This window comes from Phaenicophaeus curvirostris, chromosome 7, assembly GCF_032191515.1.
Source record: "Phaenicophaeus curvirostris isolate KB17595 chromosome 7, BPBGC_Pcur_1.0, whole genome shotgun sequence".
NCBI classification, from domain to species: domain Eukaryota; kingdom Metazoa; phylum Chordata; class Aves; order Cuculiformes; family Cuculidae; genus Phaenicophaeus; species Phaenicophaeus curvirostris.
The window spans coordinates 30,885,555-30,903,919 of NC_091398.1; the positions used below are offsets into that span (position 1 = coordinate 30,885,555).

At 38.1% G+C, this 18,365-nt stretch overlaps 1 protein-coding gene across 2 annotated transcripts in view; it reads right to left on the reverse strand.

Moving 5' to 3' along the window:
* MYLK (myosin light chain kinase) overlaps positions 1 to 18,365 on the reverse strand; it is a 150,809-nt gene that overhangs the window by 45,088 nt on the left and 87,356 nt on the right. For both annotated transcript variants that reach the window (XM_069861430.1, XM_069861429.1), the window contains 3 exons: positions 15,617 to 15,703; positions 3,287 to 3,337; positions 1,499 to 1,626 (listed from right to left, as the gene is read on the reverse strand). In XM_069861430.1, the coding sequence (XP_069717531.1) occupies positions 1,499 to 1,626; positions 3,287 to 3,337; positions 15,617 to 15,703 (266 nt within the window). The remainder of the gene's footprint in view (positions 1 to 1,498; positions 1,627 to 3,286; positions 3,338 to 15,616; positions 15,704 to 18,365) is intronic.

Consider the following 18,365-nt stretch of genomic DNA (forward strand, 5'->3'; position numbering starts at 1 on the left):
AGTATGTGGTACAGTAAGTTGAAAAAGAAAGCAAATTAATGATGCAGCACAGTACAGAGTAACTGGCTGACCATTTAATTAAATAAATGAAAGACTGCTACCCTCACTTGTCCTTGTACAATGTTTATTAACCTTCCTGAAGTTCTTTTTTATTTTCTGTTTTAGTCACCTGTTATAATGAACCATTTAAAAATTAAGGTAATTTTAATGTATGATTTTGCAGATCTTTAGATTGTCTCATAGTAAATAACTAAAGAAGAAAGAAGAAGGGTGTAGAATCACTGGGTTTGGATCTGATGGGTATTCTGAGCTGCTGGTCTCTGTTATCACCTAGATTTTTTGTATATATAAGTAGCCTTGAAATATAATGATTGTTGTATTCAACAATGAACTCTGAATTCTGCACAAACTAGAAACTCACTTTTGAGGGATACATTTTACCCATGTGGTAAGGCAGTGAACACCAAAACAGGACCCTGAAAGCCACTGCAGCTTGAGACTTACTTTTGTAGAAATGACTAGGCCACTTCTTAACTCCAGTCTTGAAACTAAAGAAGTCTAAGAAAATATAGGAGTTCAGGAAAAAGATATCCTTTCCTCTAAAGGAAGAAGTTATTTGGGGTTAGCAAAGATGGACTCTGGAATACCCTTTGCACTGGCAAACTGTTTTGAATTCTTTCCATTAAATGCTGACACATCCAGAGTTAGAGTCTAAACTTCCTTGAAGGAGGAGATCTTTTGTTAATTTATGTTCTATAGAGTGCATAACAAGTTTAGAATTAAATAAACTGAGTAGCAGCTACAGTACATACTCATATTCGTACTTCATCTTCCAGTTTGTACTTGCATGTTGGGTTATTTGATTTAAAGTGGTTTATTATTCTCAAAAGCAACTTTCTTTAGAAACTGCCCTTATGGACACATGTAGTATCATTCAAAGAAATTAATTCAAGTAGGAGGAGTTTTAAATCTAGGGGAGAAGGGCTCTCACAGCAGCAAAGTTGCTGTGCCTTGCGTGGTGATATTTGTGTTGTAAGACATTTCACTCAAGCTTCTTATGTGGCATTTTGCCCCTCTGTCATAACTTTAGACCAAGCATCAGTGAAAAGGAGGCTATTTTTGAAGGAAACGTTTCCTGTGACAGATACTTATCAGATACCTTTATCTTCCACACCACTTATCCTTTAATTGCATGGTCTAAGGCTTTTTTCAAAGGAACAGTCATTTGTTATGGGAGGGGACAGGCAGCAGGTAGCAAGAAAGACTTGTGTTTTGCATTAGGAAAAAAAAACGAATGCTATGGATATTTAAGCAAGTTGCTAATGGAGGTTATGAAATCTTCATCATTAGAATGTTTTCAGCAGAGGTGAGTAAAACATCTGGCAGCAATGACATGAAATTCGTCAGTTCCTGGGGAGATGGACAAGATGGGTCACCGGAGCTCCCATCCAGCTCTACTTATTCAATCATTGCTAAAACAGACCAGAAAGCAATTTACCTGCTTACGGAATTTCATCCAGGTGCAAGTTATAGGTGCCGTTCCAACCACCTTGGCAAACAGTTCCACTGATTCACCCGCACGGACTTTTCTGTCTTCTGGGAACTGAGTAATCTGAGGAGGAGCAGCTGATGAAAAATAAAAAATATATCTTTAGGTGACTATACTTCCTGTTTTTCTCAAAATTCAAATATACACCTCTTAGCTCAACAGTTTCAGAGCAGCATTCGAAATCCAAATTAGCAGTTATCGCTTGCTTGCAATGAAACAACTCATTGTTAATTTGACTGCAGTGATGCAATAACAATCTATCTATCAGAAATTTACTTGTGCAAGACCACGGTACAGAAATCCAAAGGCCAAAAGCGTTAAGACCTACCACCAATTCCAATGATACAAGTTATAAAATTCTGGCTTGGGCTTTCAGAAAAACTTTTTTCTTTTGCACTTTGTATTTTTGAAGAATGGCTCCAGCTAACTTCCTAACAATATGCGTGTGCTGAAGGCTCTGCAAACCTGCTCTGTAATGTTGGCAGCAGCAGCCAGAAAATTTAAGACTCAACGCCTGCCTCTGAAGAAACTGCTTTCAGTAGACAGGTAAATATCATGTGAGAGATCTATTGGAGAGACAGAGAGAAATGTGTTTTTCCATCATACTCAGTTTTCCCATGAGCCGTGACAGATCCTTTGTCTGTATATTACAGTGCTTCTTTTGAATCTTGTAGTCCCATTCATACTCCTCCATGCCTGGATCAGGTATTTTACCTCATCTTCCCTCCCACTGTGTGAGTATTAATAGATGGCAGAACATCTCTTTTGCTAATAGTGACTCTGTAGCTGTTTTCTGACTCTCAGTGGTGACACTGAGTGTGCCAGACACCTGGAGGCTGCGAGGGACAGATGCCCCAAGTATCACAGCCTGGACAACTCCAGGGTAGAACCTGCTCTGTTGTTTTAAAGAAATAGCAAATAGAAAATACTGTGGGATGTGAAGGTTGGGGGTATGCATGTGTGCAGATTTGAGGACATTTTGACAGAAACAGTATAAAGCATTCTCTAACATTAGGATGACTTCACTGTCAAACGTGACATTCCTGTCCTAAGCACAGGACTACTGAGCAAGATAAAAGTGCTTTTTCTTTTCAATGTAATTAAAACAATTTTTTTCCCCCTAGAATTGTTCTTTGAAAAGTGTTTTTGTTTTGAGATATCTGAAGGAAACTAGGCTGAGGCATGCATCTGGCACAGAAAACAGCTTCAACAGTTTGAAAGTTTGAGAGTTTTAAGACACTGAAAGCAGTTTCCTATAAAGGAACATTCTGTGCACTTTAACTACAGATAGCTTTGCCTAGTGGAGTGCAAACACACGAACAGGTTTCCATAATGCCAGTTATAAGGAAATGTAGAACCTATCAACTGCTCTGTGGTGGCTACACATGCAGAAGTGGCATTCTGAGAAACACAGAAAAATCCCTCTCATTGAAGGCAAAGGTGTGTTGTCACAACACTACTGCTGACATACGGAAGGATCTTGCTACAACTTATTCGATAGTAACATTTTTTCATGCTCATAATTTAAGTCTTAGTGCAATGTGAGCTTATGAATGAATTTGAAAAATGGACTTTGCATTCCAGTTTTCTCCTCCAGAGAGAACTTCATACTCACTGTTTATGCATATCTGCAAGCAAATTCAGTAGATAAATAGTTGTACTAAGAAATATGGTGTCTATTCTTTAAAACTGTACCGGTTTATTATTTATTCCTGCGTGGCACATGCAACAAATTACCTGCTTTTGGAGGAGTCTTTGGAGCTGGTTTCTTCTTCACTGTTGCTTCACCTATTTCAAAAAAAAAAAAAAAAAAAAGAAATTTCTTCAAAGGTGAGCTTTGGAAGGTACCAGCTTAACTGCAAAACTTACATCCATAGCAATGCTTTATTGGCAGTTGAAAATCCAGTATGTTCTTTCAGCCTATTAAACTCAAGAAGTAAAAATACTTCTTAAAAACATTTTCATTATCCTGAATGCTCCTCAGAACATTCACAGCTGAAGCTGGAACTTTTAAAAGAATCAGAGCAATCTGCTACACATCTCCCATACCCTGTCATACTCCTTTTCTTACAGCAGTCTGACTGGGGTAAAAAACACCAGGCTGAAACATGCCTCATACTGAATTTCTGCCCAGATTTCCAGCATAATTAATGCTGAATGAGGTCAGTTAGAACTAGGGTAGTCAACATCATATACTACTTCTTACATCACTTGTGAGCTAGCAAAGAAACAGTGATATACAGACAGTAGAAACTAGTATCACCCATCTCCCTCATCTTCTTCCCTAGGTGGGGGCAACTTTTTGCTACATTCACAAAACAAAGGGTCAAATCAGAATTTGAATTCTGGGAACATAAATGTTGGGATGACAATGTTCTACAAATTGTGAATGAAAGGTAAAAAGATAGTCGAGAAGATAGATATGTAGAAAATGACTACTAACTATTTTTCACAAAAGAAGTAGGGGCCACCCAATTAAACTACCAGGCAGCAAGCATAAAAGAAACAAAAGGAGAATTTTAATACATAGCAATCATAAGCTAAGTTCACGGACAAGTAGTGTTTTGCAAGACAAAACCATAAACAGGTTCAAAAGGACAAATTCATAGGAGTTTGAAGTAGTGGTGGGAATTAAATATAAGAGTCTGGATGCATTCAAACCCTGAATTCCAGAAGTGCAGGGGTTAATTTCTTTTATAGCAATCTCTCTGTATCTGCTAACCTAAGCATCCTTGTCAGAGAATGGTCTCTGCTGTGAAAGGATGTTTCTTATTTTCTTATACTCAAGTAGGCAGCTTGATTTAAGCAGTCTGGCTTTTAAGATGTTATTGCCTCCAACAGAGGCAGTATCTGCTAAGTGCTTTTGAATACCTGGCAGCATGTATAAAGGTGCGTAGTGATAGCCATAACAGTCTCGAAGGGTTTGCATTTTTCAGTTCATTGTTTACCTAAGTTATTTGAAAGTAGCAAGACGCTGAGCAGCAAAAACAGTCCATAAAAATCCACCAAACCAAAAAAGAGAGCCTTTTGTTTTAACACCTTTTGCTGCAGCAAAATGCAAGCTGTGCATAATGCCCAGGGAACACATGATTTGATGCCCCATGAACAAGGAGCCAAGAGCTGTGAAACCACCACGGGTGTCTAATGTTATAGCTCAAGCAACAGACAGATGTGAGACTGATTTTAAGTTTTAGAGTCACTGGAGAGAGTACCTCGTGTGCTATAAGTTGTTAAAAGACCAAATGTGTTAATAGCTATATTATGGTTTAGCTGGTAACATCACTGTTTATTTGGTTCTTTCCCAAGTTTTTGTAAACTTCCATTTCATAGCAATTATCTCTCAAAGTATGCTTCCCTTCTATATGCTCTGTCCTTATTGATTTTGTAGAAACCAGAACCACAATACGGAAGAGGTAGGATATTCTTGCAGTACTTATGGCTAAGTCAAAAAGGAATAGTTGGATATGTCCCAAGAAAGCCTTTCTTAAATGACTGACAGCTTAACTGAATGAGTTAAAGGTTTAGATTAGTAATCATGAGGTGTTTATCCCAGCATAAGTGGACCACCAGGGCATGAGCTAGGTATCTGTCCTGCCATGTCTTCCATACGGGCTTAAGTCTGTTGAAATGAAGGCCTTTGAAGAGCACTACTGCTCATTAAAGGCATCCATTACTTTTCAGGCCACCAACAGACTGACATGTACCCTGGCTGTTGTAGTAAGTGGTGGTAAATATATTTTCAGTTCCTCTTTCCTGCCCAAGCTGTATGAGCAATGGCAACAAGTGGTGTTTTCAAAACAGCTTTTGTCTTCATCATTGTATGGTCATACCCTGAGCTGAAACTCATTTATTTCGGGCTATAGTCACAGTCACATGTATAAAGCTACTCGTATGATCAGGTGCCAGCTGGAAGGGCTGTAAAGTCTGGCCTATCATCTACTGTTAAACATCCCTGTTAATAGAAGTAATCCATTACTTATTCATTCGATGCACAATCCCATGAAACTAACTCAGCTATAAGATTTAAAACCATGTAAATATTTGTGTGTGTGTGCGTGCTGTGTTTGACATCAGATCCTCTGCTCTTCTCTTGACTAAGAACGAAATAGCTGTTGGGTATCTCCTCCGAACTATAATGGCTTTTGATACAATCTAAAGCAACAACATGAATTTGATTAATTCCACATCCTGTTGAGCCTGATATGAGCAAAGAACATCAACAATGAGGAAAGAGCCTCATTTGTCAAGTGCCATCTTGGGTTGCAGATATTATTGCAACTCTTCAGAAATGTCAGTGCAGACAAATAGAAGGAAATGCAAATTTCTTAGTCTGCTCAGCTGTCACCTCTTGGCCTACCTAGTATATTTGTTGCAGTACCTTAGTTAACAACCAAAGTAACGGTGGAGTCATCACACTCTCCAAATATTCATGTTTCAGCCTGACTCTTAATATCTCTAGGCTTTTTTGTCTCCTGGATAACAATGTCATTCTCTGCACTTGCAAAATACAGGCAGAGGATGGATATCTGTATGCTTTGATACCCTTCTCACTATTCTCGTACCCGAATAACATGGTTCATTCATTCATAACAACAGTCAATGACCTTCAGTTTATCACTGTTAAGGAACAACATTTCTGAACAGGCTAAGATGTATAATGAACCACCAGGTATTACACTTACTCAGTATGTGGAGTAAATGCATGGTGTCCCTTCTAGCTCTAGAATAACCAAGGTCTATACTTAAGATAGTTTAAAGGTTCTCACCAAAATGAAGATTTCCATAGTAGCAAAACAAAGAACACAAACCCATCACCTCATTCAGCTAGGACACTGCTTTTTATATGGAAATACAAAATTTTTGTTAAATTTTAGTTTTTGCCTATCAGGACATTACATTCACTTAACTGAGGATATACAAACTGTCGCTGGACTTCATCAAACCATGCAGATTGTGAAGGGTTGCTGAAAGGTCTAGCTGTTTATCCTGTTTTGCAGACACAAATAGCCCTGAGTAGAAATGAAAGGCAGGGGCAGTATGGAAGAGGGTAAGAACAAGGATATATCTCTGGATATGTGAAGCTGATTCTTTGCCTAATAGCATCCACTCCACTATTCTTAGATCTTCCTTAAGAATAGCAGGTCATCTCATGCTTCTTTTTGAAATGCAGCTTTTATTTTAAAAGCTGCTCGAGACAGTTAGTGAAAAAAATCTAATAACGTTATCCAAAGTTGAGAAGGTCAAATGATTGTTTTCATTAAAATATATGAGCCTCTTGGAAATGTTAGTTCAAGTCTGCTTGTGCTGCTTTAAAAAAAACCAAAAGTTTGTCGCTCTTTTGATGTTTACATTGAAACAGACTGAAGCTGAAAACCAGTCTGGAAAAAAAAGGACATGATATTCCCTCCTTATATGAAATTGCCTTCTAGAAACAACTTAATGTAAACATTACAAGGCTGGTATTTACATAAGCTTACAGGCAGGTTTGCCTCTTTGAGAGTTTGTGTCTAGGGTGGGGGACTTAAACTAAAAAGGGAAAGATCTTGTATAGGCTGATAGCTGTGGGACATTTGGTCGTGCTGTTCTTTGCCCTAACGTTGAATTCGTGAGAGCAGATATGTTCAGAAGTCTCCGTCTTTCTTTCTGTTTCCCTTTTTTGGAATTTTACTAAAAATAGGCATAGTCCTCCCCTGAAATGTCTCTCTGCACAACTTGCTTTCATAAAGCATGAAGTAAAACTCTTACAGTCTGAAAAAACCATCAGTACTCAAGATAGCGTTCCCAACCAGTCCATAATTCCTACTGTCTTCCTTAAGGGATGTGCCTAAAATTATGTGCATGTCTTCTCTAGTGATGGATTTCAGCACCTGATAAACAAGTACAGTAAATACCTTAATCCATTAACATAAGAGCAAGACATTTCCCTGCTTCTGTCTGCTGGCCAGAATAGCCTTGTTTTAGCTCAGGGTAGAAGAAGGGCTAGTGACACTCTAATACTGCATTTTTCCCTTTTCAAGACTCAGAACTTTTCAAGATTTCATCTACTGAGAGGAATTAAATTGTTTTTCTCAGAGTTTCCTTTAAGAGAAAGCAGAGAAAGGTCATGTCTATAACTTGTCGTATTTATTTTGGAGATGGAAAATCCAGATTCAAGTCTCTTGTCCTTCTTCCCCATCACATTTGAATACTTCAGACATGTGGGATGTGACATTATAGAATCACAGAATAACCAGGTTGGAAGAGACCCACCGGATCATCGAGTCCAACCATTCCTATCAAACACTAAACCATGCCCCTTAGCACCTCATCCACCTGTGCCTTAAACACCTCCAGGGAAGGTGAATCAACCACCTCCCTGGGCAGCCTCTGCCAGTGCCCAATGACCCTTTCCGTGAAAAATTTTTTCCTAACGTCCAGCTTAAACCTCCCCTGGCGGAGCTTGAGGCCATTCCCTCTTGTCCTGTCCCCTGTCACTTGGGAGAAGAGGCCAGCACCCTCCTCTCCACAACCTCCTTTCAGGTAGTTGTAGAGAGCAATGAGGTCTCCCCTCAGCCTCCTCTTCTCCAGGCTAAACACCCCCAGCTCTCTCAGCCGCTCCTCATAAGGCCTGTTCTCCAGCCCCTTCACCAGCTTCGTTGCTCTTCTCTGGACTCTCTCCAGAGCCTCAACATCCTTCTTGTGGTGAGGGGCCCAGAACTGAACACAGGATTCGAGGAGCGGTCTCACCAGTGCCGAGTACAGAGGGAGAAGAACCTCCCTGGACCTGCTGGTCACGCCGTTTCTGATCCAAGCCAAGATGCCATTGGCCTTCTTGGCCACCTGGGCACACTGCTGGCTCATGTTCAGTCGGCTGTCGACCAACACCCCCAGGTCCCTCTCCTCCAGGCAGCTTTCTAGACAGACTTCTCCTAGTCTGTAGCTGCACAGGGTTGTTGTGCCCCAAGTGCAGGACCCGGCATTTGGCCTTGTTAAACCTCATGCCATTGGACTCAGCCCAGCGGTCCAGCCTGTTCAGATCCCTTTGCAGAGCCTCCCGACCCTCCAGCAGATCGACACTTCCACCCAGCTTAGTGTCGTCCACAAACTTGCTAAGGGTGCACAATGAAGTCTTATGAAGTTATGAAGTCTTTCTGTCCCACATGTAAATGATTCACAGTGTAACCTCCTTCAGACCCTTCTGGGGACAGATATCAGGGCCTGAATCAAAGGTGACTTTTGTCTGTAAAGCTTTACTACTCACTGCTATACTGGAAAGCATGGAGTGACTGAGACCTAGTAGTACAGGAAAAAAAAACCAAACGGCAATTTGGCCTTGTGCTCAAGTCAATCAATTATTCAATTCTGTCCTTGCTTCTGTCACAGACTTCCTTCTCTGTACAAAAAGTTTCCAAAGTTTTAGCACAGAAACTTACAAAAGAGAAAGGTAAGGGCTACAATTGTGGTAGAAAAAGACAACTCATTGTTACTTACCAATTTATTCATACATTCATGAACCTGTGCTAATTTCTACAGAGAATAATGACAGTGACAATGCACTAGCACCAGTAGCCTGAGCATTTCATCAAGGCTGGAAAGTTTAACAGTTCTGCTTCATTGCTTCTCTAAGAGTAAATTCCTCATACTGTTTCCAAATAACTGTTTATTATCTAAATACAATAAACCAGAAATCAACTGTCTTAAATTTGATGACAAGCAGAAATTAGAAAACCAAATGCCATACAAGTCAGTTACTTGAGTTTGCGTGTTTTGGAATAGTTTTTAATGGCTTTTACTTGTTTTTCATTAAAAACAACTGTCCTTCTCAAAATAAAAATAAAAATCCAGGAAATACTCTTGCATTCCAGTCAAGAAAGGGCTAACATATATTGGCCCACACAGAGCTTCAAGCATGCAACATAGTACACTGGAAGCAACTCTGTATTTTGAAATAGCTAGGCTGGACGAAGAAACAATTCCATAGGAGTGTTGTAGCACAGTGCTTGAGCAATTTCTGCAATTAAAGCAAATCTGAGCAGTGCAGAAGAGATCCAGTACCGAATAGAGGACACATGAATTCCACTAAAAGCTCTGGTGGGAGCAAGACAACAATGCTAATTTCTGAAATGTCAATTTAATTTTGTATTTCTCATATCCTGTAAGAACAGCCACAATTAGATGTTAAAATGCTTTGCCCAAGTGTGTAGGAACAGCAATCTAAACTAAGTTACTAGCCTGCTAACCAGTCTGCTAAGTAAGAAAATACTGTTGGATCATTTGGAGTCCCAAATGATTTCAGTTTGAAAAGCAAAGTGCTAGGTACTTTTGTACATTAATTAAGCACATAAATTTAGGTCTCTGTTTTATAGAGAAGAGACTTTGGTCAATGCTTCTATTACATGCCTCAGATCTGCAATTTCTAGTCAATGACTTAACTGGGAATTTATGGTGCGTGGCAACTCTTCAGTTCAAGGCCTCGTTGCAAAAACTGTAATCATTTTTCTCTGCATGAGACAGTCAATAAACATTTCTGTCATCTTCTGTCAACATACAGCTATGTAGGATGGACTGTATGAAAAACACATGGAAAATATTGTTCCATGCCAACATTAACTCGGAAAATGTCAGTATGGTGTGAGCTGTAAAGTAACCTGGCTGAGATTCAAAACGCATACCTGGCATTAGCTAAACTTTGCTGAACCGGGCATCGAGAAGAAGTGTTTACAAAGCAAATTAGTGTTTCTCCATTTCTCTCTTTATACATACAGTAAATTAATTTTCTTTTCATCTGTGGAGGCAACCAACCTTTAGACTCACCAAGTTACATCTTACATTCACTTTTCATTTCAGCCAGTTTGGTTGTTAGACCTTGTGCCACAGTCATTCACCCATGGACCCCAGTCCTGAGGAATGAAGTCAGCACTCTTCCATTATACAGAGTGTCAGAGAAATCACATGTAGGTCTTAAAAACAGCTCATGACAATTTTATTTACCTATATTAAAACAAGAAGTTTCAGCTTCTTTCAGAAAAAGACATGATCTTTTCTTTCTTGAAAAAGTTTGGTCAGGAGTTTCCCTGGCAACATTACTTGTGTTGTTCCAACACCCAACCTCACACTCCCTGCGCAGAACATGTCTTGGTTCTTTTTGGAACAGCCAGGAGTGGAGAAGAATGGACCTTTTGGGAAATGAATGGTACGGAGAGAATGGATTTGAATAGCCTCATTGACTCTTAAAAGCATCTCAGACTATCCCAGGGACCAAAGAGTACACCAGCAGTGCAGTCACGATCGCAGTGGCTACACAGTGCTCTTATTTCTGCAATTAAAAGAACATCTCTGATCTGATTACTTACTTCTTCAGTAGCTGAGTTCTTCCCTTAGAATGTGGCAAGTCTTATAAAATGGAGAAAACAATCTGACATGAAAGGAAGATTTTGAAATATTTTATATTCATCAGTGCCATGTTTCATATTATATTTGTAGAAGGAAATCAACACAGAACTTAAGTGTTTACTGATTTAGTTATATGTTATCTAAACCAGACACATCGAGTTTAATTTTTTAATGACATTTTCTTAAAATGGTTCTTGCAGGCTTGGATTCTTTGACAAGATTGTTTATTGAAAAGCAAATAACAGAACTGCATGCTAATCACTTGGCCACTGAGTCATAATTTTTCCATGGTAATTAAAATGCTTAGAATCACCCTCACTATGAAAAAGAATATATAACATGAGGAGGAGTCCTGGCTGATATATTTACTTTTATGACATGCTGTTCCAGAGATGCCATTACTTAGACTCATATTCAAGTACCAAGAATGAGAAATCAGATCTGGGAAGATAACAGCACAGCCTTCCAAGGGATTTGATCTGGACAGTGTCAGTGGCCATATTTTATTAACAACTGTCAGCAAGAGAATGCATCGCTACTTAACCAAAAATGTGTTTGCCATGAAATTAAACAGATTTTATGCAGTAGCAGATATAAAAGTTATATCAACAAGATACCAAATACTACTAAATAATGTATTTTGGGCTCCTTTACTTGAAGGAATGTGGAGAAAGTTAGTTTCTTTAAAATATTTTTTTTTAACAGAGCAGAAGAACTTATATTTGTGCAACCCAACTCTGTGCTGGGTCAGACCTTCAATGTATGTAGTTTGGATATGAGAAAACAGATTTAACAAGTGTATTACTCAGATGAGGGAATCCAGGATATCCTGTTAGGTTTTCATACCACCAATTATGACAGGTGATAGTTGCCATTTCTTAATATTTACTGGAAGTAATGCTGGGAATTAGCCCTACAAAAAACAGTGGACATTTCTTTCCAAACATTTTAATCCAGTGCCTAGATTTAGGAGGGTTATTTTCTAAAGCATTAAAGTCAATTCTTTTCTCAGTAGCAACGACTGGGATACAGTTTCTTCCTACTATAGTAAAGCTATGTTGCACTGCTCAGCCGTGGTGAAGTTTAAGAAATAGCATCTAACTGTTGGAATACACTTTTTCACCCAGAAAATCTTGAAAAAAATTAAAAAAAAATCATTTTGGAGAACTCTTGTTTTATGTAAATTTTTAAGACGTCAGTTTAAAAAATTTGTAGTGTTTTAGATATGGCATGCAAACTAACCAGGAGACTGACAGTCCAGAAAGTTGGATTCTAGACCTGCAAATGAATGTGCCTGATCTTGGGCTAATTCCTCCAGCTCTGATTTACTGCTCTTTTGGTCCCCAGCTGAAGACATATTAAGAAGGAAAAAATATTAGTAAGTGTGGAGTAACAATAGATTTTTTGAAAAGAAGAATATTTATTTATAAACTATCAAATCCTTATTTACTCTGAAAAATCTCCAGCAGCACTTTGATTTTTTCCATAGTCCACCAGTTATTTACTAGGAACTGAAGATTTTCTAGGTGGTTTTGGTAACTTAAATAAACAATTATTTTTAAGCCTAATTTGAAGTATCTTCTAGTCTCAATGGTGCCCAAATCCTTTTACAGCAGATACTTTCAAAGCTCCCTAGAGAATGTTAAGTTAAAGTGGTGAAGATTTTTAGCTTAGTACTTTGCTGCAGGTTTATGTCAGCTAGAAGACCCTTATATTATCCACTGATTATTCTGGCACAGCATGGAGTATGCAATACAATAAATGCTGAAAGCTTTCAATTTTCCACTGTCTTTTCTAGTCTTTTATATCTGTGCAGAAGAAATATAACACTTTATTATTCTAACTCAGTAGCATTTCACATCCACCTAACAAAGACACAAGTGACAAAGCCTAAGTCGGTACAGTCAGTGAAGAATGAACCAATTCCAACATTAAGAACAGAGGTGTCCTTCCTCTGTTCTTCCTCAGGATTGACTTAATTCAGATTCAAAGCTGGATCTGTTTGTTATTCTCATAAACATTATTATTTATTCTATTTATCATTACGGAGTTTCATTCTACAGAGTCGTAGTTATTACTAAATTCTGGTGACAGAATACTAAATGTAAGCAAAGAGAAATAAATCATCATTTTCTTAATTTGCTTCTATGGGAGTAATCTTTCTTCATATAAACACTGCAAGCATCCATTCAGAGGTCTTTTTAAACACTGACTGCTCCAAAGTTGCCTTCATAGATGTTTTTCTGAGAATAACAGCTTCTTCTAAACCAGAATCTAGTATTGCATTTCAAAAGAGGTAATGCCCAAAATTTTGATCAATATTGGATTTCTGTAGCTTACAAAACCCAAACCTCCAGTAATAAAATAACACTGTCAGAATGAGCTGGGTCAGCAGCTATTCTCACAAGGAGACAAATTCTACAGTTTAACATGCAACATTCATTCTCTTTCACAAAAAGAAATGTATTGGTCTTTGCTTTCAGAAAATAAAAGGTAATTACTTTCTTGAAGGTTTCTACCATAGCGAAACCCAAGGATCACTTACAGCCATCTGAAGGGAGAAAAGGTTGACATAGCTGCTAACCGTGAAATTTGACTTGCACTTACTGACAAAAAATGGACAAATTGGATTTTTTTCCCCTGAGAACTATTTCTAAAAATTGCAGAAAGTATATACCCTCTGTACCCAATGCAGCATATACTGTTGCGACTGATTTCACTATTCAAAAGCTAGAATTAATTCAGTGGCATCATTAGGAATTTTTGTTCTCTCTGTCTTCAGTATCACACCTTATACCCTTCTCGCGTTAGGACTCTTGGTCAGTTGACGCGATAACAAAGAGGAGAAGAGATTAGAGTAAAAAATTATCTCCATATTAGATTGGGTCATTTTACTTCACACTCATTCTTTATTAACCTTCTCTTTGGAAATACAGTAAGGACGCACAAATATCTGACTTATTAAGCCCATTCTCTTTCAGGCAAGGAACTTCAAAATCCCTACATATGAAAGGAATTGCAGTTTAAAATGAAGTCTACTGGATCAGTTTTGTATATTTTGCCACTGACAAACATACAATTAGAACACTCATTTCAGGCAGACAAATACAGCCCTCCAGCACTGAGGCTGAGATGTTAAACCCCCCTGTGGAATCACTGCAGTCAAATCCTTTTAAAATTAAATATGTATTTTTCCAAAGTTTTCCAAAAGCTCTTCCAAAATCCAGCTTCCTAACATTCTCTCTGGTTAGCTTGATGTTTTCAGCACAACAGGAAAGATGTTTTAAAGGTATTTTGAAAAAGAGTTTATAAGAAGTGCAAAATCTTTAAATACTGATAAAATATGCCATGGAGCAACCTTAAGGAAACCATTCAGCATTATTTCAACTTTCTTTTAACAATCATTTCTGAAGTCAGAGTTGCAGGCTTCTGTTTTGCTATGTATATCCAATTTCTGTTAAAATCAACAGCAAAACAAACAGTGATTTCAACAGAATGTGTATAAGGTTATATATCTGCATATTTAGATTTAGTTCCCCACTCACACTTTCTCCTGGGAAAGCTGCAACTGATAATCCTGCTGGGAGGATCAGAGCAGATGTATGTGTTTATGTGCATATAAAACACTATTCAATACACTATCCCCTCAGAACTTCAAATGGCGTTAGAACTTTCTTTTCTATGGATGCTCAAAAAAATCATGGTTTTTAACTGCTATTATTTGCAACAACTGATGCTCAGGTGCAGAGGTGGAGCATGTCAGTGTGACCCTTCCCATCCTCCCAAATAACTGGCAGGAGGGAAAGTTAAAATGCTCAGCCAGCAAGTCAGAAGCAGCTGCAGCCCAGGCCATAGTTCTATGTAAGTCAACAATAGATTACAGGTTATTTCTTCTTCTTCTTCTTTTTTTTTCTCTTTTTTTTCTTTTTTTTTTGAGTGAGAGTGAACTGGATAAAATATTTCACGTTTCTATTAGAACTATGTCTTTACATCTTTTTCAGGAACTCACATTGTGGACATCCTAGACAATTTTCAAAGTCCAGTATTTGATTTAAGATATATTTGTATTCCATGGGTGCTTAATTTCAAAAGTAATAATAGTATGAATAATTTCTAAACTGACATTATTGTGCTCACTTTACCATTTAAAGTTACCTCTTAATCAAATGTTTATATGCAGAGTGGCAAACATGGGAACTTCTACGTGATTTGTTATTTCAGAAAGTGTTAAAAGCAAGAAAAGCGTTTAGGCTTAAAACAAAGAATGTAAAATTCACCAAACGGCACCCCATAGTGATGGAACAAATGACAGATTATGCTACAGGACATTTCAGTCAAGACACCTTGCCTGTAAGTTGTATATTGTCTACACTGGACGCAATAAAACTTGAAGCAAACTACTTGAGAAACCCTATGCTCTTTGAGAGGCAGCCAAAAATAAATCTGTGTCATAAGTTTATTGCAGCATTACTGAAAACCAAGAATAGAGTGGGCTAGGTCTAAACTCACAGTTTCAGCATTTACTTCTAATCCCCACAAGGCAACAACTCATTTCACATGACTTATGAGCAAGGGTTAAAGAAACAGCACAAGCTTCTGATACTATGCCTGCAAGCAGAAAGGAATGACCACTGAATCCCAAAGCACTCTGTTGTTTCCACTAAAAGGGAAGTAATGAAAATCACTGTCACTTACTCTCTGTTGGCAGCACAGGGGGAAGCGTGGTCTTAGGCTTCTTGGTCTTCTTCTCAGTAGGCTTTGAGATCTTTGTGGATGAAGTATCTGCAATCAAAACAAATAATAAAATACAAATCTTCTTTAAAAATCAATAATTAAAAAGCTGCCTATTGACATTAGTTTGTTTTGGATCTTTCTGCAAAGTTAGAGGAAATCGCTGTCCTATTGGTTTTTAAGAAAGATTTCCTGGGTAGACTTGTGGGAGAATGCCACATTCTAAAAGGAAGAGTGAGCAGAGAAACCTTCTATGAAAGCAGCTACACTAGAACTTGAGAAAGAGACTAGACAAGAGGCACCATCTGAACCGAGAGGACTATTTTAACTGAATAGAACAGAGTAAAATGCACACAAATCTGTTTTAGGCAGTGTACGGAGGAGGGAGACTAAGGCATATTTGAGGCACCATTTAATCCAAAAGAATGTCTTGCCATATCATTCTTTTATCAATGTGATCTATACAGAGGAACGCATTCTAGAAAGTAGCATTTCCTCTCCATGTTTAAATCTTTCCAAGAAAATATTATTACTTGTTGATTCATTCCTAAAGAAAAATGGCAAAAGGGACACCACAGGTTTGATGGATTTCATAATTCTCAAGTTGGCACAGCTCATATCTAGCAACTACTCAGCACTGCAGGCTCCACCGACAGCTGAGAGTCAATACAAGCTCTCTTCCATGTGTATCTCATATGACACAGACACATGTAACTAGAAGGTGCAACCTTTCTCAGCAAGGTTATCCCATGTCAAGTATGTCATATAATGGAAATCCTAATGAGCTCAACTTGTTAGAATATTTGATCCTGAGATTTCTTTTTGGAAAAAAGATACCAAATCTAGATTATGATCTCAGCAACAGCTGTATCAATTTATGTCTTTCAAGTATTCAGCTTTCAGAGGATTTGTGCATGAGATAGCTGTTTGAAATTTAATTATCAGATGAAAGATAACACAAATGTTACAGAACCACCTATTTTAGTCATCTACTTCTAGATGCCAGAGCATGAAAGTTTGTCTCTCTAACTTTCCTAAAATGTTAACAGGGGAAGACAGAATCTCCTAGCAAACATTTCAGAGAAGAAAGCTGTGCCAGATATGAGTTCAGACACTCAGATTCTACACATTTGTCCCTGAGCTAATTTGACGAGAAATATAATGATATTTACAATTAATTGTTGAGTCTAAAAATCAGCATCCAAGATGCTGACAGAAGACTGAGTATAAGGGAGCAACTTTAATTGCAGTTTTATATAATAAAATTTAAAAATAAACATAATTTCCCCTGCCAGTCACAGATATGGGATATCAAATGTCGTCTTTTCTAAATACCTGGAGTTTGCTGTGGTGCCATTGCTTAAAAACCTCTTCTCAGCTCTACAAAGCAGCACGCCAGTAGGGAATGTAAAAGACAGATGAGACAGCCAGGTGAGGAATGTGTCCAATACTATGTGAGCAGTGTACTTCTAACGCCATGGGTGCCACTACCAAGTTGAACCACACAGCTGATGTAACACCATTCACATCATCACACAATGGACATGTCATTAGCTGACAGCCTCCCACAATCAAGACTTTGCAAGCCAAAGTCTATCTTCAGTTCCCTAGATCACGTGTTGCCCAGCAGGAAACTAGAAGTGGGAAATATGCTAAGGAAAGCTTCAGGAAGAATAACAGCTATTTGAAGGAGAACAGAGGGCAAAGTCAAAGGAAATACTGCATAGTTGACTGACACATTTAAAAGTTGCAAAGGGCAGCTCTGGAGCACTACGGTGTGCTAGGCACTTCATGATATGATCCTTTAACATTCTGCATCTGTGGTAGTTAGTGTGTTACAGGGTACAGGATCTTGCTTAAAGCCTCTTCTTGAATCATCATCTTTGAACTTCAGTGCTAGTAAAATTCATTACGTTAGATTACAGAAATATAAAAAAAAGCTTATCAAATATCTAAGCCAGACAGAAAGCGCCATTACAGGAACCAACATAATTACATGTAATCATATGTATAATTAATTCCTTTTCCAGCTACATGAAGGTTGACCCTTACTGATGGAGTTATAGGATGGTATTCTTACCTTTTTTCATGCCACATTAGGAAAACAAATAATAGTTTGCTTTTCTAGATCTCCTGCCCCAAATACCACACCTGTAACACAGTTGGGAAGGCTTAATACCCAAGATCTATGTTATTGGGCTTGTTATGTAGTTTCGTGTGTAGTCACAACGGAAGATATCAGATTATTCAAGGATGAGCTTACGAGGAGGTTATTAGATAAGAAGCACATTTAGTTACTTAAAATCCTTTAAGTAACTGAAAGTCCACAGCAGCTTTAAAAGTTTGTGCTCTCAAACTCATGACAAAATATTTGCCCAAGGCCAAGATTGCTTGGCAAGAGAACAGTGTCATCAGCATGACTAAGGCTGAAAACTGTTACCTCAGCCAGCACATTATCCATGTTCTAAGGCTATGGCATACAAGGGTGGTTGAGCTGGTGATTTGTTTATTTTTGCTCACTTCCACTAAAAGAAAACAAACCAAACATCAGTAAATGCAAATAATTGAAAAGTTTTAGATGGAGAAATATGCCTGAGGCAGGATAATTCTTATGTGCTTTTAAAGAATGCATACAGCTCAGATGCAAATCTTTGTGGATTCAACTTACTGCTCTAAAATCCTTATAGAAATACAGTGGGCAGCAAGAGAACAT